Source organism: Corythoichthys intestinalis, chromosome 2, assembly GCF_030265065.1.
Source record: "Corythoichthys intestinalis isolate RoL2023-P3 chromosome 2, ASM3026506v1, whole genome shotgun sequence".
In the NCBI taxonomy this organism is placed as follows: Eukaryota; Metazoa; Chordata; class Actinopteri; order Syngnathiformes; family Syngnathidae; genus Corythoichthys; species Corythoichthys intestinalis.
This window is the reverse complement of record NC_080396.1, coordinates 39,645,814-39,670,912: the sequence shown is the minus strand read 5'-3', so window position 1 is coordinate 39,670,912 and position 25,099 is coordinate 39,645,814. Positions and strand designations below refer to the sequence as shown.

General features: G+C 41.1%; 1 protein-coding gene across 1 annotated transcript in view; it reads left to right on the top strand.

The window, feature by feature from the left end:
- The first annotated feature begins 4,016 nt into the window (after positions 1–4,016).
- The window catches only part of LOC130907853 (LHFPL tetraspan subfamily member 4 protein-like), a 68,266-nt gene continuing 47,183 nt past the window's right edge, over positions 4,017–25,099 (top strand). Inside the window, exon 1 of the mRNA XM_057823343.1 lies at positions 4,017–5,305. Coding sequence (XP_057679326.1) covers positions 4,765–5,305 — 541 coding nt within the window. The 5' untranslated portion in view covers positions 4,017–4,764. The remainder of the gene's footprint in view (positions 5,306–25,099) is intronic.

Below are 25,099 nucleotides of genomic sequence, written 5' to 3'. Positions count from 1 at the left end.
AAGCCAAGCTTGTGTCCATTTGTGATCTTACCATAACACAACAGACACTTGTAGGCAAAGCGGAGAAACCGTCTGTGGCAATAATTGCTGCCTGCGTCTGACCAGGAGGCAAGCGGGTGGGGGCACAAAAGGATTTAGCCGGATGCCAGGAGGCCTGGTGGGGAACATAGCCCCCATCAGGGGAAAGGCGCCCCAACGCAGGCCCGACAGCTGTTGCCTGGTTGTACGGGCCGTAATAATCCTCTCCAAGGCAGACACTGCGGCAGACCTGAAAATATGGCCAGGCTCAACCTGAACGCCTCAGTCAGGGGGGACTGAGATAGCCACACCTGGCAATGAGCCTGCATGAGGTAGGACATCATTCACCCGAGCTCACTTGTCACTGGGCCAAATGCATGCAAAACCGCATCGCTCAAGCCCACCACAGAGGCATCAATACCACCCTCGGCGTAAGGACACCAAGAGGGCCAATAAAAGGTGAGCCAGAGAATTACCGATGCGCCCAATAGCAGGTTCAACACCCGGCATGTGGGCTAGGTCGACAGCAGCCACCAGAACACGGCCATCAGCCGAGAGTTGAGAGGAAGCCACAGGATCCCTCTAACTTGCATGGAGTTCCCTCACAAAGTCAGCTGAAGCGGGGACCGAAAATCAGAAGCGGTCCGCTGGCGACGAAAAAAATGCGCTCGCAGGCGCTGAAGCAGGCTGTTGCGGCAAGTCCAGTAACAGATGCGCTGACACGCTGCACAGCACCGCCAGCATGGAAACGTCAGGGGAAACGGCCGACGAGCTCTGCATGGAGGACGAGGAACCCAGCTTGGAAGATGCAAATGTCGGATCACCCATGTCATCATGTAACAGGGAAGCAGAAGCAGCAAGACGGCATCAGCTTCTAGTTCGGGGTCGGGCATACTAGGCGAACGTGGCTCAGGTACAGTCGCTGAGGCGACAGGGAAACGGTCATCCAAAAGGGACCTCAACTCTGCCACCTACCTGCATAGCTGCTCTATCAGAGGCAAGCAGCTCGTCAGCCCTCGCATTTTTCGGACGCGGGGCAGACACAGTAGCTGACGTACCACTGCGCTTTGAGCGCCTAGGCTGAGAAGGGTGCAGCGTCCAATAAGCGGACGGTCCCCCGAGCATGAACGAAGAGGCCAAGCCCACAACCTCAAACCCCCCACAAGAAGCGTCAGACAGGTCACGGCCAGCCGAGCACTGATCCAGGGCATCAAACAGCTTGAGGAGGGAACGACAGGCAACACAAGAGAGACGGCCCTCCATAGCAAACGCGACTGCGGGGGCGGTGCCAACGCCACCTACACAGCTAGCGCAGGCTGGCTATCGAAATGGCTAACCCACTACATTGACCACAAACAAGCGCCGGGAAACCGATGCAACACTGTGGAGGTCCCAAATTTGTGTGACGTGTGTCTTCGTCCCCCGAACAGAATACTATGACGACGCGAGTGCTCACACCTGCCGGGAACACACTCTTCCAGTGGCTGTTTTAAGCGGGCATAGGGCTTAGGGTTAGGGTAACATATTCCCCCTCTCCCACAAAAGTCAAACTCCGCCTATGAATGTGCAGGCCTACTGGCGCACAGAGTCTTCAGCCAGTAGTGTGCTGGGGCTCAGTCACGCTTGCTTTGGTAGGTTGTTGTGGTAATTTGACAGTAAACATTTTACATTATTCCCTTATGTCTGCTTTTTTAACATTAGAATTCAAACCACAGCTACCTTATTCTTTTTTATTTTCAAATGCAGTAAAAAACCCATGTAAGCCCATGTGAGCCAACACCGGTTGCCTTATACCAGTGTTTTTCAACCGGTGGCCCGTGGAACACTAGTGTGCAGTGAGATATGGTCAGGTGTGCCGTGAGAAATTATGCAATGTTGCTTTTCTTTTTTTTCTTTTTTCTTTTTTTTTTAAACGTTGTCAGGCGAAGTTGCAGTAAGAAGGAAGCAGTAGGTAGAAAGTTCTAGGTCGTGTGCAGATGAGAAAGGTATTGCTTGTGTCGCGTTCAAAAACAGCTCGGATTTCCAGCCATCAACCACCTTTCTGTCCGTGACAATGTGGATCCCAGCCCGTCTACTGTACACCATTTGATTAGATTCGTCAAGTGTCATTGTACATGAAAGTGCCTTTTCCATTTTATCCATATGTGACAACCGTCAATCCTCCCCCTGTGTTTTATTCCAACACATTGTCGATAACAGAGAGGTGGCTGTTGGATAAAAATCCGAGCAGTTCTTAACGCGACATGAGCAGCTTTCCAAACAACGACATGGTGCCAAGTAAGCTTAAACGTCATCCCCAAATTAAACACCCGTCGCTTCAAACAATGGACTTTTGTTCGCTTTTGTGAAAATGCAGAGAAACGGGCAACTTTTTGAGAAAAACTACAAAGTAAATAAAAATCCGTCAAAGCCAATTAGCTTGTTGCTGAACTTGTTGCTAAATCCAAAAAGTTTCACACTGTAGCAGGGCCATTAATACTACCTGTCTGCAAAGTCATTGTCAGCGAGATGCTCCGCCATGATGCGGTTAAGTAGCCTGGTACACCAGACTCACCGCTTTTCCAGCTATTGAGTCTGGCCACCATTCAGCGGATAAAATTTCCAGGGCGGAGCAAGTCACAGCAAACAGACAGCGGAGTGGACCAATTAGCGATAGGCTGACGTGACGTTAGTAAAGCGACGAGGGACTTGCGCGTGGAAGTAAACATACGAGGAGAGCGGACTTTATTCAACATGGCTAGAGAGAAACAGACTGTTGTCAATGACTTGTGTCGATGTGTTTTTGATAATTTAAAACTGATTTTACCGTGGATTGGAACATATTCTCGGCTCTCCTGTTCACCATCTGTGTTGTTGTGGAGACGATTTCCGACGCGGAAGAGTGATGTTGCTCGTTAAGAACACGTCACCCAAATAAACTAATCTGATTGGACAGTTGATTTTGTTCTTGCTCGAGAGGCCGTTAATGGGCTGGGTCCCAGACTATTCTCACAGTGAAAAATACAGGCAGAACAGTCTGGCCGTGCCAGGCAAGCGGTTAAGGACATTGCTAAAGTCCCCCTGCCTGATAATTCTGAGCTCTTCAAGCCTAACTGCTATAAAAATAAAAATGGAGAGAGACTGAGAGCTGTTGAAGAAGATTCCTGCCAAGATATCGGCTTTATGTTCGTCTAAACAAGCTTTCACATTGAGTAAGTATAAAAACTGAGAATTTTTTTTATTTTTTTATAATATATTGTACAGAAAGTAATTTTGAAACAATTTGGGTTTGTGGTGTGCCGCGAGATTTTTTCCAATGTAAAAACGTGCCGTGACTCATAAAAGATTGAAAAACACTGCATGCCTTATACCCATGAGCAAAACCAGATGCAGCTAATGTTAAAATACACATGGGGATGAACCCAGATTAAAATGATGGCTGGAAGGGCACAAAGCCCGCTCCTATAAGCACTTCTGGAGACAAAAACTCCATCTCACAAAAAAACCTCAGACTCGAGACATTTGTTGGGACGGCCACATCGAGTGGTTGAGTCCAGAATGTACACGGCCTCTTGCCCCGAAGTCAGCTTGGGATAAAAACCACAAGGACTGGTTTTCAATTAATTTTTAATTTCCAAATTATCCTGAATAGATCTACTGATACAAAGTCTTTAAAACGTTGACTAGGTTCTTTCATGCGATCAATCCCATTCTGTTTTTAACGTATGCGCAGCTCTACCACAAACAAACAAACAAACAAACAAACAAACAAAAAGGCTATACGAAACAAAACAGTAAAGGAGAAGAATATGGGGGCCATCACTTTATATTCTTATATTTGTTTACTCCACCCCCCCCCCCACCCCCACCCCTAATTTTAATAAATCAATCCGTTTACTTCAAATCAGGTGTTGGGAACTGAATTCGAAAGGAAACCAGCGGTGGCGCGCTTTGACGCAAACGCCCCCACCACCCTGCCCCCCGACCACCGCGACCGCGCACGTGAGCGCGCCCCTCCTGTCATCAGTACAAACATCAGCGTCTTCCCGGGTGCGCGCGAGGAGCGCGAGGAGGAAGACGTACGAGAGAGAGGGAAATATAGAGAAAAGAGAGAGGGGCTTCTGGTGCTGCCACCGCTGCCGCTACCACTGCTGGCCGTTGTGGGAAAAAGGCTGTGCGACGAGGAGCATGATGATGATGGAGTCGAGGCGGTGGAGAATTGTGGATTTACAAGAAAGGACTGCTCAAATTTGACAGAGGGGGCTTTTTTTTTTTGTATCCGCCTCTTCTCGGTCTCCTACATCCTTTCTCCTTCTCTTCCTTTTATTTTGTTCTTCATTTGGACATCGTACGTGGCCATCTAAGCGAGACAGAGAGGGGGAGTACCTCACGGACGCATGGGAAGGTAAAAAAAAAAAAAAAAAAGCGGACGCAACAAGACCTGCCATCCAACCATACATCCATCCACCCCTTTTTGGACGCTCGTAATGGACATCGAGAAAACACCTATTGACTGATGAATCACAAAAATCAGTTGTAAACTAAAACAACGAGCCGGAGACTGTAAAATAAAGAAAATCCCTCTTGTTTTTATTGATTATTTTTTTTAAACATTCATCGTGTAGCCCCAAGGAAAACGAGCAATGTTGAATCACTTGTCGTGCTGAATTATTTATTAGTACTATATGATTTTAGTATTTTTTCCACGTATCATTTTTCCCTCATACAAGGTTCGTTAGATATACACCCAGTCTTGCAATTAAGTGGATGCTGAAGAGTGTCTTTTGGAGATTTTATTTGCTTTTTGGAAGGGTGCACGGAAGGAGCAGGCGGAGGTGTAGAGAAGGAAAAAGCTTTTTTTTCTTTCCATTTTTGGAAAGAAAGGGAAGAAACATGTTGCCTTCCCAAGAAGCCTCCAAGATCTACCACGGCAATTACAACTACAACTACAACCCGCGGGCCGTCGGAGTGCTGTGGGCCATCTTCACCATTTGTTTCGCCATCGTCAACGTGGTGGTCTTCATCCAGCCCTACTGGATCGGCGACAGCGTCAACACGCAGCAGGCCGGTTACTTCGGCCTCTTTCACTACTGCGTGGGCACCGGGCCGTCGCCCAGCCGGGAGCTCACCTGCGTGGGCAGCTTCTCCGATTTCAGCTCCATCCCGTCCGGAGCCTTCAAGGCGGCATCGGTGTTCGTGCTGCTCTCCATGGTGCTCATCATCGGCTGCATCGCATGCATGGCGCTCTTCTTCTTCTGCAACACCTCCACCGTGTACAAGACCTGCGCCTGGATGCAGCTGCTGTGCGGTAAGCGCGCATGAACGCAAACAAGCAGGGAAGACCCGCATTATTGTTTCTTTCGTTTCTCTTTTTTTCATGGGAGCAGGAGGGCTTTAGATGCAAGTGACATTTGTGCAGCTGCCTGTCTCGCTTTGATCCCGTTTAATTTAATACTAAAGTCGGGTTCAATTAGAAAATAATGCTTCAAGCTCGTTTTTGTGTATTGAGCCACTAGAATCCACATCCCTATGTCATCTTTGTAACTTGAGTGGGGGGCTGGGCGGGTCATTTATTAGCTATTGACACACCCCCACCGCCCCCCCCCCCAAAAATAGTAACTCAAATTTACTATAAAATACTGACAGCAGTGGTTGCCAGAATTATACTGTTAAATATGCATATAATAAATGTTCGTTGTCAAATTAAGTACAACATACTGGAAAAAAAGAATTGTATTATAATTCTGTATTTCATTTTCTATAGACTAATCAGAGTAGAGATTTCTGGATGTCGCTCTCTAGTGGTGGCTGCCATCACTGGGGTGTTAGTAGCAGCCCAGCATCAGTCAATGTAAAAAGTAACGTTAGCTGCTAGCGTTGCCAAAAATAAAAATAAGGAATACCACCACCATTAGAAAAAAAAGCATATTTGTTAATACAGTATTTGTAATGTATTAATTCCACTCAAACCGGATTAAGGTGCATATTTGAGTGATATAAGCACACTGATTAACAAAAATTATTGGCAATGTATTTTTAATACTTTTTCAAAAGTGCAAACATAAACTGAGGAGCGTTCATAGTCCCCTCAGCAATAAGAGTTTCACAAATGCTCACTCCAAATATAATGTCAAAATGCAAACGAAATTGACAGCACACAAAAGTATAATACAAATGGTGAGAATTAAGGACACAGAAAAGAACAAGAAAAAAAATGATCATCATTTTGAACATGCTTTTTTACTCAAGCTTCACTTCTTATCTCCCACATTATATGTTGTCTTCCGGTATTATAATGACAACCCACAGTACCTCATCCAAAGAGCAGGACTGTCATTGTTCTGTCCGTTCAATGGTCAGAAAATAGGAGATGTGGGGCAATATGTTCTCTTGCACATTCTCGTAAAGCTCCATATACCAGTCTTCATTTGTTCTACAAATAAAACACGTTTTTCGATTTTCATAACAATACCAGAAAGAGCGTGTCTCTTGTAAGCTTAATGCAGGGTGCGTACTTTATGGACTTTACATTTCTGAATACGACCCGTATTTCAATAGACGGTTGGCAACTCTAGCATCTGCTGGCTGTGTGTGCTGCAGCGCACACAGCATAGGCGGTCAGGGTACTTCCGGTCATTTTGCTCGGATTAGTCAATATTTATAACCACGATCCCCGTGAGGATCCATGGCATAAATAGAATAGAATAGAATAGAATAGAATAGAATAGAATAGAATAGAATAGAATAGAATAGAATAGAATAGAATAGAGAAGAATAGAATAGAATAGAATAGAATGCCATTTATTGTCATTATACATTGCAACACAGCAACAACATACAACGGGATAGAGCTATCTCCAGGTCAGTGTATACATCATGGAAATGAATGAATGGTTACAAAATATTTTAAAAAAAAAAAAAAAACGTTGTTTCACCTCAAATTACTAGTACAGTACATATCTTCAACCAGTCTGATTGTGGTGACATCGCAGTGCTCCCTTTGCTGTTCTCCCACTGCTCCATAGAGTTTGAACTCAAAACAGTCACTATAGCAGTCAGGTGTGCTAACTATTGAACAAACAGCACAGTCTAACTTCACCTGCCAGTTGCAAGGACATCTGGTTGCATGGCAATTGCAGGTAAAACATTTATTCATTCATCTTACGTGCTGCTTATCCTTACAACGATCACATAGGTGCTGAAGCCTATCCCAGCTAACTATGGATTCACAGACATACTCGTTTACCTGGGGACAATTTGGAGTGCTCAGGCAGCCTACCATTCGTGGTTTTGGATGTGGGAGGAAACTGAAGTACTCGGAGAAAACCCACAGGCACAAGGGGATAATAAAACATTTATACAATCAGGATTTTTTTTTAAAAAATCTATAAAAATCCTTTTTTTATGCTATTTAATGTAGTTCCCACTTTTATTAACGGTAAAATTCTGGCAACCACAGCTGCCAGTATTTTGCTGTAAATTTGAGTCTTTTTGTTTTCATCTCACACATATCAACAGAATAATTTAAAGTAGAGCATCAAAGGCATGGTAGGTGCCTTCGCACATTAAAGTCAACAGAGCCAAGGGTCCTCAATTGCAGTTTTGGGGTTCTCTCTATAAAATATGAATGTGACAGAAATGCGCCCACACAATCATAAACACACACAAGAGTGCAGGTCGTAGTAATTCCTTCATGGATATCAGAATTACTCTTTATCAGAAAAAAAAGTTCAAACCTGATACAATTTATGATTATTATTATTTTTTTTTTACACATACAAACACAGCCCTCCTCCACACACACACCCGCCCTAACACACACCTCCTCTAATAGCCAAGTTGCATTTTTCCTGTGTTATATTTTTGTGCCAAACCTGTACGTTCTCATAGGAATTTTGCATCGTGCATTCAAAAGTCATTTGCCAAAAAGGACAAGACATGTAAACTAATTATTTCCACAACCTTTTCAGAGTTGTGGTTGAGTCCATAGCTTTTTTCAAGTTTTTTTAAGCACAATTTTATCTAAAATGCGCATGCATCCATTCTTTATTCCAAAAGCAGCGACACAGTTTTGTTCAAATGTATAAAGTTTCATTGTGTGAAACCAAACTGTATGTTGTTTTCAAGAATAGGGTAGTATAGCAATACCTAACCCTCAAAAAGACAAGCACTAATGTGCTACTATAGGCTGAAGGCTGTGACCAGTTCTTAAAGCGCATGCATGCCCCCTTCTGGCTAACTTCTAAACTACAGACAACACTAAGTCAGCAATTAATTAATCGCTCTGAGACAAAAATTAATTAAAAAAATAAATAAATTTTTTAAAAAAAAGGCTGTTAATTAGCCCTGAGACATAAAATTAAAAATCAGACTCCAAGTATCAATGCATATACATACCTAGAATATACTTGTTCAATTTCATTGTTAACGAATGAATAGCAATTGTAATTCAACAATTCATTTCTGTAATTAATCAGCTGGTAATTAACAAGGCAACAATAAGTCAGCAGTTAATGACTTAATCACTCCTGAGACAAAGAAAGAAGGATCAATACGTATACGCGCCAAGACTATATCTACCAAATTTCACACAAAAAACAGAGGACTAGGAGAAATAGCATTTCTTTATTCCACTAATAATTAATGTAATATGCAGCCCTGAGATATAAAAGTAAAAAATCAGGCTCTGGGGAGAGATGCTTATACATGCCTAGAATATATATATACTGTATCTCTTATACATGCCTAGAATATATATACCTATTAAATTTAATTGTGATCCTTCCACAAATAACGGAGGAATAGATTAAAAAAAAAATATATATATATATATATATATGGTGTACACACCAACAACAACAACATTAACAGCTGTAATAATCAAAATTATTTTGGAACACTTTAACATGGTGGACATGACAATGTTTTTTTTTTTACCCTACAGAGATGACAAGAATCATTAACCTGGTTTCCCCAATCACTGTCAATAAAAACAATGCTGTGCATGTGTTAATTCACAAAATAATGAGTATTTTTCTGATTAGTGGACAAAGGTAAAAACAACAACAACAAAAAACTTACTTTTCAAGGTGATTTTTCCAACTGCACTTATTTTTGGTTAACAATAAAGCACTTTATTTGTGGTTTACTTCTTCAGCATCAAGAAATACTGCGCATAAAACCGAATGGGAGCTCCCCTGTAGTAACTCACATACAGGATACAAAACTATTATACATATTGAAGTGTTATGCAGATGACCACTATCTCTCTCAGATAGTCAATGATGCACTGTGATGTAAATGGAGCTTTTGATTCATCCTCACGTCAAGTTTAAAAAATGTCTTTTTTGTTTTTTTTTTATAAGCTGTTGTGCTATTTTGAGGGATGATTCCAGGTCGATGAGATTACTGTTCTTAGGGCAGGTGATGTTTTGTCTCCTTGTTGGCATGTTTGTATTACATTTTAGAGAGTGAAAGAGCATACCGTGTTAATGCATCTACTGACATTAGAATAGCTATGGAACAGGAGGGAAGATGGTGCATCAGTCAGTAGCTCGTTAATAAGTAACACGTTACTGTAATCTGATTACTATCTTTATGCAATGAGTAATCTAACACATTCATTTTTCCAAACCAGTAATCTGATTAAAGTTAATTTTCTTAGTGTCTGTGCGTTACTATTTTGTTATTGCCTCATAATGTATGTAGAATGAAGAATATTGTAGTCATGTACGAAGAGCATTTTGAAAACAAAATGTTCCCGCTACGTGTTCGTTTCAATGGTAACTGCTCATAGTTCTCCCTGTTTTGGTCTCGAGGCACACGTGCTAAGTGTTTTGGGACAGAGGTTTGTGCCAGTGCAGGTGCACAGTCGAGCCGAGTGCAGCCACCTGTTGAGATGTGCGAGGGAATGTTGATCTGCGTGCGTCCATGAGTGAACGTGAGTATTATTCCTTCATTCTGGAGGGTTCCAGCATGGGTTGGAGCCGCTACATGCGTGGCCGTTCCAACGGCAGGTAGTCAACGACCATTGTTGACATCATATTCATTTATGCCGTGAGGTGACGTGTTTGTTTAACATATTTGGGATGCATTGTAAGTCCGATTGAGTGTAAAGTGTTTAGTTGCCGTCATGTTTTGTGGCCAAATTGCCTGCGTATGTGTACGGCGTACTTCCGGGTTGTGCACATGCATCTGCACCGGCCCAAACCTTTATGTTTATTGCACTGTGCAATTCATTTGTGTGTTGCTGATTATTGTGAAGTCAATTTGCATTGTTTTATATTTGCACTGATATGCTGTTAACCCCAACTCCTAAACCCTAACCCGAAATTCAGAATTTTTGACATTAGGCTTGTTCTTGAAGTTAGAGGGGTTTAATTAGTCGGTGGAGTTGATTTCATTAAATTCCATGCAGTTTGTCAGTTGATTGTTAGTTTCAGAGCTCTAGAGTGGCTAAGCTAGCGTGAGACATTGCTGGTTGAAATTAACTCCATCTACTAATTAAACCTCTGCTAACTCGAAGATTAGGCCTTATGTGAAAAATTCTGATCGTCCCCTTTAAATTCAATTATCGGAAAGTCACTTAAATGCGATGACATTTTTCTGTTGTCATTCTTATGTTGAGGCGGCAAAGGGAGAAAAATTGGTAAAAAGTAATCGATAAATTACTTTTAAAGTAACTTAGTTACTTTGATAATAAAGTAATCAGTAAAGTAACTAGATTTTTTTTTTTTTTTTTTTTTTGAGGCGTAATCTGTAATCAGTAAGAAATTACTTTTTCAAGTAATCTGTGACAACACTGACCATGGCGCACTTAATCAGAACATGAGTCCAAGGATATTTTTTTACGATTCATTAGACTTTTTGGAGGAAATTTGTCTGAGTGAAAATGAGAGATGTTTTGGAGGAGGGTTATGTATTGGAATTTGGGCCTGAGAAAAAAATCAGATGATGAAGAAAATTCATCAGCCTACAAGATAGTCGAGATGGATGAAGGTGAGGAAGCTGCTCGCTGCCTACAATATTTGGACTATTGGTTTGTGAAGACATTTTGCATGTTGATTGAAGGGGGAGGCAATATATAAATAGCACATTTCAATCACAAGGGAATTCGCTTTACAACACTTTACAACACATAAAAATAAAATCAGCAATGAAAAATAAAAAAAAATAAAGAAATAGAAATTAAAAACAGAAATAAAAGGATACATGAAAGTAGCAAAACACAATAACAAAAAACAAACAAACAAAAAAAACTAATAATTATAAAGATGCAAATAAATGGATAGCAATCACAAGCCATACGGTATATTGGACATTGGAACTGTAAGGGCAGTTAGTTGATTTAAAGGATTAAAATTTATTTTGCCGATGTATGTTTGCCAAGTAGAAAGTATGTGATCACAGAGAGACGCCACACTAGCTGGAGCCAAGTGCGGAGGCATCTCTCACCTCTCCTCACGACGCGGTATACACCATACAACTAAGAACGTAGTGAATGTATAGTAGGGCACAGGATCAGTGTAGATATGTTTATCCATGCACAGCAGGGAACATTCCTACAGTGTATCACAAAAGTGAGTACACCCCTCGCATTTCTGCAGATACTTATATATATCTTTTCATGGTACAACATTGACTAAATGACACTTTGACACAATGAGAGGTAGTCTGTGTGAAGCTTATATAGTATGGTTAATTTATTTTCCCCTCAAAATAACTCAAAATATAGCCATTAATATGTAACCCCCTGGCAACAAAAGTGAGTACACCGCATGGGAACTACGTACATCCCTAAATGTCCAAATTGAGTACTGCTTGTAATTTTCTTTCCAAAATGTCATGTGACTCGTTACAGGCGTGCTGTCAGCATTGCTGCAGAGATTGAAAAGGTGGGGGGTCAGCCTGTTAGTGCTCAGACCATACGCCGTACTTTACATCAAATTGGTTTGCATGGCTCTCACCCCAGGAGGAAGCCTCTTCTGAAGACGGTGAATTGGAAGGAACCACAAAGGCTCTGCTAACTGAGGCCATGTCTACACCTAGCAGGGTTTTTTAAAACCGAGGATCCTGCCCTAATACGTCAGGATAAAATAATTACTGCCACACCAGCACGTTTGTAGGAAAAAAAAAAAACTTTCACAGCCAACCGCAATCATTCATTTTTAAATCATAACAATGCACGAAAAATAATTGTCCATCATACCACCATCCTTCATATGTGTTTTCCAATATGAAGAATTGCAAGAGTTTGTAAATAAATGGAAGCAAAAAGCACCTGTGTAATTTACACCAAATGTAAACATTGGTCTCATGTGTGACGTCGGGACAAAGTCCGATGCAGTCAGTGACGTTTCTACAGTTGAATCTTCGGTTATCAGTGTCCACATGATAGGGCCACAAATGCAGAATTCGCACATCTTCACTTTGGACGGCGTTTTTAAGAACCCTCGTTTAAATGTGTATATGTGGATGATAGGCCAAACCGTAGAAAAAGTTTTTTTTTGCCAAATACCCTGCTACGTGTAGACATGGCCTGAGCCTAAACAACAAAAAACTCCGCACAGGCACATTGGCAAGCAATTATGTAATAATAAAATGCTATACCCTTCAAGCAAAGTACACTCACAGTCACAGGCATATATTCTCAATCCTTTGGAAAGACTAATATCAGTACAGCACTGTTGAACTGAGAGGAGTTGCGAGGTCTCAATGAAAATTACTTATAGTCGTTTGTCTTAAACTGCCCCCAAATGGCCAAGATAAACATACCTGAGCACTTTCCAACTTGTATGCATAGAACAGAGAACACCACCTTCTTTATGAGCTGTTCAATGTGATTATTAGGTCAAGCACAGTAACATAACAATAGGAGTCGGGTTCCTCTACAGCAGCCATGTCCAAAGTCCGGTCCGGGGCCAAATGCGGCCCATGGTCAAATTTCATCCGGCCCTCAGCCTCTGTCAAAAAATCAATAAGGTCTGGCGCGCACACAGACTTAATAAATTGGTGAGCAGTACTGCTACCAGCATATGAAATAGCTTACACACTAAATGCTGCTCCTCATTTACCCACTAAAAAGGCAGCAGAACTCTAAGCAACATTACCCCGTATTACCCTTTAGTCCCCATTTCTAAAATGGCGACAATCAACAAAAAAACGAAAGTTGACTGTGACGGCCGACGCTTCAAGGATAGGTGGAAATTGGACTATTTTTTTTCACTAAAATACGCAACAACTGTGTCTGCGTTATTTACCAAGAGACAGTCGCTGTTTTTAAAGAGTTCACTGTGAGGCGATATTACCAAACAAGACACGCTGACATGTACGACAAGATTAAAGGGAAGATACGTAGCGAGAAAGTGAAGCAACTTGAAGCTAGTTTAATTTTACAGCAGCAGTATTTCGCAAGAGCCCGAGAGTCGACAGAGAACGCCAAAATGGATAGTTGCGAGATTGTTGAAATAATTAATTTAGGGCTGTCAAACGATTAAAATGTTTAATCGAGTTAATCACAGCTTAAAAATTAATTAATCGTAATTAATCCCAATTCAAACCATCTATAAAATATGCCATATTTTTCTGTAAATTATTGTTGGAATGGAAAGATAAGACACAAGACGGATATATACATTCAACATACTGTACATAAGTACTGTATTATGACAATAAATCAAGAAGATGGCATTAACATTAACATTCTGTTAAAGCGATCCATAGATAGAAAGGCTTGTAGTTCTTCAAAGATAAATGTTAGTACAAGTTATAGAAATTTTATATTAAAACCCCTCTTAATGTTTTCGTTTTAATAAAATTTGTAAAATTTTCAATAAAAAAAATAAACTAGTAGCTCGCCATTGTTGATGTCAATAATTACACAATGCTCATGGTCCTGAAACCCATAAAATCAGTCGCACCCAAGCGCCAGCAGAGGGCAACAAAACACCAAAAAACACAAGTAACAAGTGGACATGAAACTGTGCTGTCATTTTAATCTGTTTGAGCAGGGCATGTGCGTTAATTGCGTCAAATATTTTAACGTGATTAATTAGAAAAATTAATTACCGCCCGTTAGCGCAATAATTTTGACAGCACTAAATGAATTTAAAAAAAAAACATAATAAAGCAAATGTGACACACAGAATGGCCTGCTAAAATTTGCTTAAATATATTGTTCTATGTAAGGGACGTCAGCCATGGTCGGCCCTCCACATTTTTACCACACCAAATCTGGCCCCCTTTGCAGAAAGTTTGGATACCCCTGCTCTACAGTATCATTTGGAATGCCGAAAGACAGGAGGAGCAAGAGAAAATTTGCAGATTTTTTCCCCTTTGGTCATGTTTTTTTGTCCTGTCTGATTTCCCACTCAAGTCCTCAGTTCGATTGTTGAAATGTTCAGGACTCTCAGGTTGGCAGCAAACAACACAAGTAGAGCCGCAAATTTTCTCTTGTGATGCCTTCAATCATTGACCACATTGGGGTTCTTTATACAGATATTGATTAAGTAAAACATTTGTAAAATTGCTTGCGCTTAAATCTTAAAAGTGCTCTATTGATTGGGCAAAGAAATATGATGCCGATGATTATGATGCTTCCATTATCAGCAATATTGCCTTGCTCAAAAAAAAAAAAAAAAAAAGCAATGGAAATATGATGACGCTGCTGCTGGTGCACACTTAAATTCAGCACAACTGTAGTTTAAAGTTTTTGATCATAAAAAGCATTATTAAGGTCAGGATACAACATTTGTATGACATTGATAAAGTATGTTTGCTTTTTTATTGTTCACCTTATATAAAATTATAGTCTGGACTTTGTCTAGGCCACCTTGAAAAATATTTTTAAAGGAATGGGGAAGCTTTCGTATTCATGACCTTTATATGGAAAATGGTTGCTCATATAATCTAAATATTAATAATTCTAAGAACTATGACAATGGAAAAAATGATGAAAATTACAGCACTCATATGTGCTACCATTTTGAGACGAATGTGACGAATGGGCTACTGCTAGTATGTAACAAGCTGAATGATGATTTTTCACATTTGTGTCTTTGATTGTAGACCAAACGCCAGCTGCTCTAGTGACCAAGAAAACAGTTTGGTCGCACTGAATAGCACATCCTTGCGATGCGAGTATTGCGCATCAGCACGACGTGATGACGATGTTCAAACGATATATCGTTCAGGCCTACTCTATTAACAACATTCTCTCATACTCTCTCACTTTAGAAAAAAAGGATTCACCGATTACCATGCTTTGTGCTAAAATGAGAACAGAGACACTTCAGGGGCCATTCAAATTAGAGGTGGGGCCAGTGCGCCTGTGGCCCCACCCCTAAAACCGCCACTGTGCTCCAGCAAGATAACCCAGCCTAACCCCAACCCCTGTCGCCTTTCTTTTTTTGACCATTTTCTGATGGCTGTGACCGGAGAGTTTAACTCACCCACATCCATGAAAGTTGGGCAGGAAATGTGTTGAACAATAGGAAGGGCACTTTGTAGGCCTCAACAGTGTGCGGCCAACACGTCACCGAGCACTCGGCAAAGTGAAAAAAAAAAATCCATAGGGGGTTGCCTACGTCATATGGACGAAAGCCAATGTCATTTTTTTTGGGGGGGGGGGGAGAAAGACGTCCCCCTGTCAGGCTGTGGTGACGAGACGGACTCAGTTGCGGAGTAGAAGCAATAAAGTTTAATTAATAAAAACTAAAGTTCTTCCGTTGGCATGCGGGGATGGGGAAACCTACAGACATAAAGCGCTCCAACGGAGGAATGAGTCAGGAAAATTAGGATAAAAAAATTCAAACACAAAGCACTCCAAAAGGGAGAAAAGGCAAAAACATAAAGCGCTCCAAATGGAGGAAAAAGTCAAGCTGGCTACGATCAAAAGGTTCAAACACAAAGCACTCCAAATGGAGGATAATGTACAGGATAACTATGATAGCTATGGCAAGAGGCTGACGTGACTGACCTCAGAAGAAAGACACTTCTGCACAAGACAAGGGAAACCAAGGCAATATATACATACGAGGTAATGGAGAACAGGTGGAAACAATAGGTGATTAGGTGACAAGAGGAAGGGCAAGTGTTGAAGGACACACACAAGTGACACAAGGAGGGTGAAGCCTTCAAAATAAAACAGGAAACGACACGACAAAACTGCCCCATGACGTGACACCCCACAAAATGCTATACTTTTTATGTGACAAAAACAAATGCTTGACAGAGTAAGATAAGACTACAGTACAAGTATTCCTGAAATTAAACATTTTGTATTATGTGTATTATGTGTTAAGTTCAAAGTAGCAAACTTTTTCTCTGTTGACATAAGCGGTATAATATGACAGAGGTCTAATAGTTGTCTAATAGGCTTGGCGAATTTCCTAATGTTGTTCACCACCTTGAAGATCATCATTTAATCTTCCACTCTGGCTTGATGGCTGTAGCAGCGCGTCCCCTGGCACAGCCCACTGACCAACCATGCCACTGTGAATGCACTGATGGCCAATTTGAACTGACGTTGGCCTCAATTCAGGCCAAATAGACCAAACGTGTCAATTCAGGGGCAGTTAGGATGAGGATCGTGAGTGCAACTCCACCTCGGAGGGTGAACGAGAACTATTCACCCAATGAAAAAGTCATAATCAATTTAGGTTTATGGCAGTTCAAATCACAGCCAATCTATGACTGCCCACACAGTGCCGAAGTGATGTCATATAAGATTTGTGGGTGTGCAATTCTTTAAAGGGACTGTCCAGTCGAAGTCAAATTTATAAATAGTTTGATTAGGAGAAAGTAAAGACTGCTGTTAACACGGCTTTCAAATTTGAATGGAAAATAATAACAATAATGATAATGAGACTGTGTAATAAGGTTTTAAGAAGGGATCAAATATGGCTGGTTTGTCAGGTCTCAGACACTGTAGGCATGTCCAATGACACTGCTCAACCGTGTGCTGACTTAACCTGCACTGGATAAAGCATGGGTGGTATTTCGTTTAACATGTTTCCTATGTCAACACAACTCTATACATTTGAACCATAATCCATTTCTGAACCAGAAAACACAGACACAATTGAGGGTCAACATTATTCCACTTGATCTGTTGCAGAATGGTGTTTTAACCTTCTTTTTTAAATATTCAATACGCGTTAGTCTATTATAGCATACCACTATCGATAAACCACACGCATATTTATCTGACATTATTGTCTGTTTAGTCAGAGTTTAGACAAGTGGTTCATACTTTGATTGTTTTGTAGGCTAATACACATTGATGAATATTGATTACACATCTCTGTGAACATCTATCTTTTTGAACTGCAAATTTGCATTATTAGTATAATGTATAAAATGATGATATATAGATAAAATGATGAATCGAATCGACATATTTGGTACATCGATTCATTATTAACTTTTCATTTTTAAAAGACCGGGTGGCGAGACAGTCAGTTGACCCCATTGACCAGCATGAAATAACATCCAAAGCCCTGTTGCTTCATTTTAAGTTTGCATAACTATCTTTTGTAAAATGGTGATTCATTTAGTTGGTGATTCATAGAACTCCATGCGTGTGACTCTGATTGAAGTCAACCTATATATTTTTAACTTATTTTTTGGTAGTTTACATATATAATGTTACATGTGCATTGTGCGTCCAGATAATGTGCATATTAAAGGCAATTTCTTTGCTAAAATTCAAAACCTGGTAGGGCAGGCCAGAAAGTGAGAAATTCAGGTGATGTCACCTAATTCTAATTCTGACATCTAATTTTATACACATCCCAAAAATCCAAACAAAAAAGGTTTCTGGCTAAAACTCAGCATTCAAATGTTCACAATTTTTGCACGTTTCCAGCACTTAAAGTGTATGATAACACTAAGGGGCTGTGAGATATCAATAGAACCATTATGTGGCAAGATAACAAATATTAATAAAGTTAACAAAAAAAATAAATCACATTCATGAGCAATCATCGAAAATAGATCGAAAATTACGAACATTTCCGAAAGTATTCCGGAAACAGCCGAATGGGGCGGAGACGTCACAACAAGGAAACATAAGGTCGAGGTGGGTGCCATCGTTGTTTATCGACGAGAGAGTTGCGTTCGTGTTTTATCAAAAAATCGTTAAAATGGTTCAAACCTGTCATGCTATGTGGTGTACAAATAGCCATTTGTCGCAATGGAGTACCCATGAGTTCCCGAACGCGAGAAAAAGAGCTGGACTACGCAGACAATGAGTAAAGTTCGTCCGTGCTAATAGGGCTAATTTTGCAGACCCAGCCTCCGGCACGGTTTTGTTTGGTGCGCATTTTACACCATTTTTCGGCACAAGACCGGTAGTTTCCTTGTTGTGGTGTCAGGCACAAAATATGCTAGATTTCCGGGATCTCGGGCACTGGTCGTTTTAGCTTTGCAATCGATCCAAATTTCTATCATTTTCTTGGTGTTGCGATGTGTGTAATTACACGAAGTGGCATGATATGAATCCAAAAGGCATGTGTTTATGGATAAATGATGGAATATTAGCATTTCCCCAGGTGTTGTCATACCCTTAATGTTATTTCAAATGATTAAAATGACCGGCCAGTTCCTTTAATATTGAATAATCAGTGGAGTGATGTGTTATACATCATTGGAAAGCTTAAAATCTCTATTTTCTGGGGGAAGAAAAACTTTGAACAGGAGGGCATTTTTTGACACCTTAAAAGTAGGTCAAATCAAGTGAGTGAAAAATAGACATATGTGAGACCTTTGAAATTTTCTTTAAGTTTCTCATTTAAAAAAAAAAAAAAAAAAAAAAAGTTTTTGGACACCCATCCTCCGTGAGGGAGGTATTTCTTCGTCTATTTGTGTAATTAATGAGTGCGCTTTTCGTCCATGTGATGCTACTCAGAGTACTCAAGTCCGGTTGGCGCAATGTGAATGCTGAACTTTTTCAACAACTCATTTGCAATTATTGCAAGTGTCTCCAACCAGATGCTGGTCCTCTTGGTCTACTGTGAAAGCGCCCTAAACCACAAATCCAGGGGAAATACTGTATCATTGAAAATAGCTTGTTTTAAAGCAATTTGCAGTTCTATTCTAGACATTATATTATACTTTAGTGTAATGTACAATGTTGCTTGGGTATTTTCTGGTATAGTAATATTGCTGCATTTATAATGTCTTTTGTTCACTTTTTTTATGCAACTTCAGCATAGCACGTGTAAAGTCAATTGTCACACAAAATGTTCTTTCTCTGATGTGTGACGGAGGTCATCCGGCACGGTACTGACTGAGACCTTGTTGCCAACGGCCCGTGTTGAGAGGCCAGGCTGCTAATCCACCTGCTGCCACTGCTAATAAGGGTCTTCATGAGTGAGGTTTGACTGACGTAGTTTTTACTAAGTAACATCCACATCTCAAAAGCGACTCACAAAACAGTAAAAATCGCCTCACTAGCATCATCCCCGCATCCCACTTTCTATGGACTGTTAATCCATTTATTCCTAATCTAACAGTGATGCGTGGGTTGACATGCCATACGTGAAGAGTGAGGCACATGCATGATTTAACAAGGCAACTGTTCTTTTATAGTGCCAGGCAATACATTAATTATTGTAGCAATACCATCAGGAGATTTATAAAAACAATAGTGGATCATACTGCATATTGCATTTTGCATATGTAAAACTTTTTTTTTAATATACATTTTTTACAATTTATCCTGTATTTTGCACTACAGTATACATTATTACATTGTGCTCTACATGTTGCACAAACCATGTTTTCCCCCTTTGATTAAATTACACTTTTGCAAGTGTTGCAAATAGTTCTCATTCCATCTTTTCACAGGAAACAGTAAAACTCGTACTTCAAATTCAAACCCAATTACTTGTTATCGTTCATTGGCAACGCAAAAAGAATCAATATACAGCATAATCAGACAAATGATTCTTAGTCACAAAATTACTGAGAACTGGTTCTCAAAAATAACAGTTTTTCACTTTCCATCCCTAAATACAATTGTTATTTTAAAGAAATTAAGAAGGGGTATAATTGTATGCAGAATGGGTTTGATCAGGACAAATTAAAGACTCAAAACAGTAAAAATAATTATCTTATTTTTTGGACTATAAGTCACAGTTTTTTTTCATAGTTTGGCTGGGGATGCGACTTGTACTCAGGAGCGACTTATGTGTGAAATTATTAACACATTATAATATAATTTCACATGTTATTTTTGTGTTTTGGAGTGACACTGATGGTTTGGTAAACTTGTGAGCATGTTTTTTATGCTATAGTTATCTGAATAACTCTAAAAAGATATGGCCACGTTTGTGTTCTGCCTTTGGCAATGTGTGTTCAATTTTATTATTGACTTTTCTATATTGAAATGCATGCTTTTAGTTTGTTTGTTTCACGCCCACGTGGGGGCGCACTTGCACTTGTTTACGTGAAGAAGAGCACTCACACACCAGAAGAAGACGGACAGCTACGCAGCTCTGAGTGAGTGGGCGAGTTAGCGAGAGACAAACATGGCCGCGAACCTACGTTCATTGTTTATGCCTGTAAAATATCTCTACAGAACGCGTGTGTGTATCATCTTTTCTGTTGTTGTTGTTGTTCTGTGTTTTCCACCTGCGATCGGACACTTAGAGCCAGTTTTGTGGTTGTTTGAATGATGTGCTAATGCTAGCGAACGCATGCTAACCGTTTGTGTCATTGCTGTAATAGCACCTAATTATCCTTTATTTACATTGACGCGAACCTGTTTGGTACCGAGGACGAAATTGATTCAGCAAATCATACGGACATCCAGCATCGCCATTTGGGAGTTTAGCTCGCTGTATAGCCAGGACCGAGCCGTAGCATCCTGGTGAGGACAGTATTTTCGCATTTCGTTGTTCATGCATCATGTAACATCATACTGTACACTTATTCAGCCTGTTGTTCTCTATTGTATTTTTATATTAAATTGCCTTTCAAGATGACATATCTGTTCTATGTGTTGGATTTTTCAAGTAAATTTCCCCCAAAAATGCGACTTATACTCCAGTGGGACTTATATATGTTTTTTTTTCTCTTCGTTGGACATTTTATGGCTGGTGCGACTTATACTCAGGTGTGACTTGTAGTCCAAAAAATACGGTAAATATATAATGTTCAAAACAATAAAATACTACTCAATGAAAAAAATGAGCAGAACACTAAAACACAAAGAAATCAGGGATTGATATGGATATGTGAGTCTGAACAGGTGAGCTTTCAGTTTCGATTGAAAAAGGGGGAGTGAGTCTGTGTTCCTGAGGTTTGGGTGGTTGTGAATTCCAAAGCCGGGGATCAGAGCGGCTGAATGCTCTGCTCCCCATGGTGCTGAGGCGAGCAGGGGGGACAGACAAGTGTATGGAGGTGGAGGACCTAAGGGCACGGGAGGGCATTGTAATATGGAGGAGGTCGGACAGGTAGGGAGGGGCAAGGTTGTGGATGGCCTTGAATGTGGGAAGGAGAACTTTGAACTGGATGTGAAAGCGGACCGGGAGCCAATGGAGCTGGCGGAGAACTGGAGTGATGTGGTGGACGAATGGGGTACGGGTTATAAGGCTGAATTCTGGACCAGCTGCAGTTTATGTAGGGTCTTTTAAGGGAGGCCAAAGAGGAGGGAGTTGCAGTAATCCAGGCGAGAAAGGACAAGACTATGAACCAGGATGGCAGCAGAATGGGGGGTGTGGGAGGGGCGGAGGCGGTTGATAGTGCGTAGGTGGTAGTGGGCAATCCGGGTAATATTTTTGATGTGTGAATGAAAAGAGACTGTATTGTCCAGGATGACACCCGGGCTCTTAACTTGGGGGAGTGTGAAACAGTGGAGTTGTCGATGGTGAGGGGATGGCGATGGTATTTGGGTACGGTGGATTTGAAGCCGATGAGGAGCACCTCGGCTTAACTGCTGTTTGAGGAAATTTTGGGTGAGCCAGTTTTTTATTTCGGCGATACAGTCAGTCAGGAAGGTGGGCGGGAGAGAGGAGGTTATGCCATACCTTCACAGAAACAAATAATGGACACATAAATTCAAGTCTAGACTAAGATGCATTTGCTCAAACGAAAAGAACAAGTGCAGGACAAGATGTCCCCAAAGAGTTTAAGGTCAAGGAGGATCTTTGCCGCCTGCGCTTTGACATACATTTTCATTCATTCAGGTAACATTCTCCCAGATGAAATTCGTTTGAGTTCATGTTTTTTCGGGTTACCAAAAATGCATTTTCTGTCAACAGCATAATCTCTGTGAGATTGACTGGTTTTGTTTTAGGTGTTTTTTTTTTTTTTTTTTTTTTTTTTTTTTTTTAGATTTCCATCCACTATTTTTCCCCCTCTATTCTCCTTTCCTCTTTATCACTCCTGTTGTCTTTCTTCATTTCCTACTCTCTTTCTTCAGCCTTCCAGAAGAAATTAGTTACTATAGGAAGGCCCTGTAGCCCATTAGTCATTTCACCCCCTCCTCTCATCTATCAACTCACCCATCCATCAGCTCTTTACATCTGACCTCATCTGTTGCAATATTAAACAGAACTAAGCAGGACATGGGCCGTGGCTCAGGGGACGAGCTGTCCTGGTAGAAATAAACTGTCAGCTACTACACGGTCAAAGCGTTTTTGTGTGCGTGTGCGTGTGTAATTGATGTTAGATGTGTTGGAAAGTGGAGGATGTTGTTCCGGACAAGTAGGTCTGTACAACTAAATGATGTGTTTTTGACAGTTTTAAGATAATGCAGAACAGTGCACCAATAAAAAGAAATTTGAAAGAAAGATAATGCAGAACAGTGTGATTCATGCCTAGAAAGGTTTTATTCCAAGAATTCTACATTGAACAGACTAAAGAGCATAACAGTGCTGTTCAGACACATATTAAGTATATTTTTTCACTTTTATTATTATTATTATTTTCTAAAAGGACATAGATTACTGTGTGACATTCAAGATATACAGTACACGGTGATTATAGTGTTATTTAAACAATATTTTTTATTGGTAACCCAGGACTTGGTCGGATAGCAACAAGGTGTGATGTTTAAAAGCCACATTTTTTTCAAATCCAAATTAAAATACTTTTATATAATCTAAAGTCACTATGTGCAACTGTATATTTTCCCAAAACCTCAAGGATTTAAAAAAATACACACATTTTTTAAATAAATAAGCCTTCTGACGCTACTTCCTGGGTGAGTGATTGACATGTGCATATTGGACCAGTGTGGTAGTCCAATTGCTAAGGCAAAAGACTGCCAAACCAAGCAAACCAATCATATGATAGCTTTAGTTTCGCGTTGCCTTGGCAATGCATTACATTAATACCCACTGAAATGATGCTTCAATCAAAAAAAGTAAACGTTTTTTTCATATGTTTTCATCCGTTTTTTTGGGGAAATGGAAGGTAGATATGCAGCCACAAGTATAACTTTGTTGGCAAAGCCTGCCATCTCTGTTGCACACAAAATTAATCAATTTTCACATAGCTGTAGGATTTGGCTAAGGCACCTGCAAGACTTTTTGGAGACACACAACTAAAGCCGACGCTTGACAGCTTTAACCCGCCGCACGTCTTACCGTCAACGCTAACCAAGCATACCGTGTCCTTGGCCACGCAAAGCTCATTCAATGCAAGTTGGATTGAAGTGGTAACCCACAATTTGGTTAAAATAATAATAGAAAGACAGCCAAAGAAGATTCAACCAATCAGTAGAAAGTGACTGCGGCTAAAGTTCAACATGTCTGTGCGTGGGTGGGAGGTAGGAGCAGGGTAATGAATGGAAGGAGGGAAGGTATGACCTTCAAGTTTGAGGCGGGAGCTCAAGGGGCTCGGTACGCCGTACTCCCGTACCAACCGCCACAGGACTCCCCGAGGCACACGGTCGAATGCCTTCTCCAAATCCACAAAACACATGTACGTAGACTGTTTGGGCAAACTCCCATGCACCCTCGAGGACCCTGCTGAAGGTGTAGAGCTGGTCTACTGTTCCACGGCCGGGTGGAAAACCACACTGCTCCTCCTGAATCCTAGATTCCGACTTCCCGACGGACCCTCCTCTCCAGCACCCCTGAATAGACTTTACGGGGGGAGGCTGAGGAGTGTTATCCCTCTATAATTGGAACACACCCGCCGGTCCCCTTTCTTAAAAAGGGGGACCACCACCCCGGTCTACCAATCCAGAGGCACATACCCCGATGTCTCCGCGATGTTGAATGGATGTGTCAGCCACGACAGCCCCACAGCAATTAGAGCATTTAGGAACTCCGGGCGGATCTCATCGACCTTTAGGGCCTTGCCACCAAGGAGCTTCCTAACCACCTCAGTGACTTCGAGTCCCCAGACTCTGCTTCCTCAAAGGAAGGCGTGTCGGTGGAATTGAGGAGGTCTTTGAAGTATTCTCCCCACTGACTCAGGACTTCCCAAATTGAGGTCAGCAGTACACCCTCTCCACTATACACAGTGTTAATGGTGCACTGCTTTCCTCCCCTCAGACGCCGGATGGTGGACCAGAATTTCGTCAAAGCCGTCCAGAAGTAGTCTTCCATGGCCTTGCTAAACTTCTCCCATGTCCAAGTTTTTGCCTCGGCGACCACCGAAACTGCAGTCTGCTTGTTTGACTAGTACCTGTCATCTGTCTCTGGAGTCGCACAGGCCAAAAAGGCCCGGTAGGCCTCCTTCTACAGCTTGATGGCATCCCTTACAGTTGATGTCCACCAGTGGGTCCGGGGATTGCCGGATTGCCACAACAGGCAACAACCACCTTAGGGCCACAGCTCCGATCGGCCGCCTCAACAATGGAGGTGCGGAACATTACCCACTCGGAATCAAACTTTAGGTTATACTGCTGGTCAAAGGTATTGGCACCTCTGCAATTCTGTCAGATAATGCTCAATTTCTCCAAGAAAATGATTGCAATTACAAATGCTTTGGGAGTAATATTTTCATTTATTTTGCTTGCAGTGAAAAAACACCAAATTAAATCATGGTCATTTTACACAAAACTCCAAAAATGGGCTGGACAAAAGTATTGGCACCCTCAGCCTAATACTTGGTAGCACAACCTTTAGACAAAATAACTGCGAAC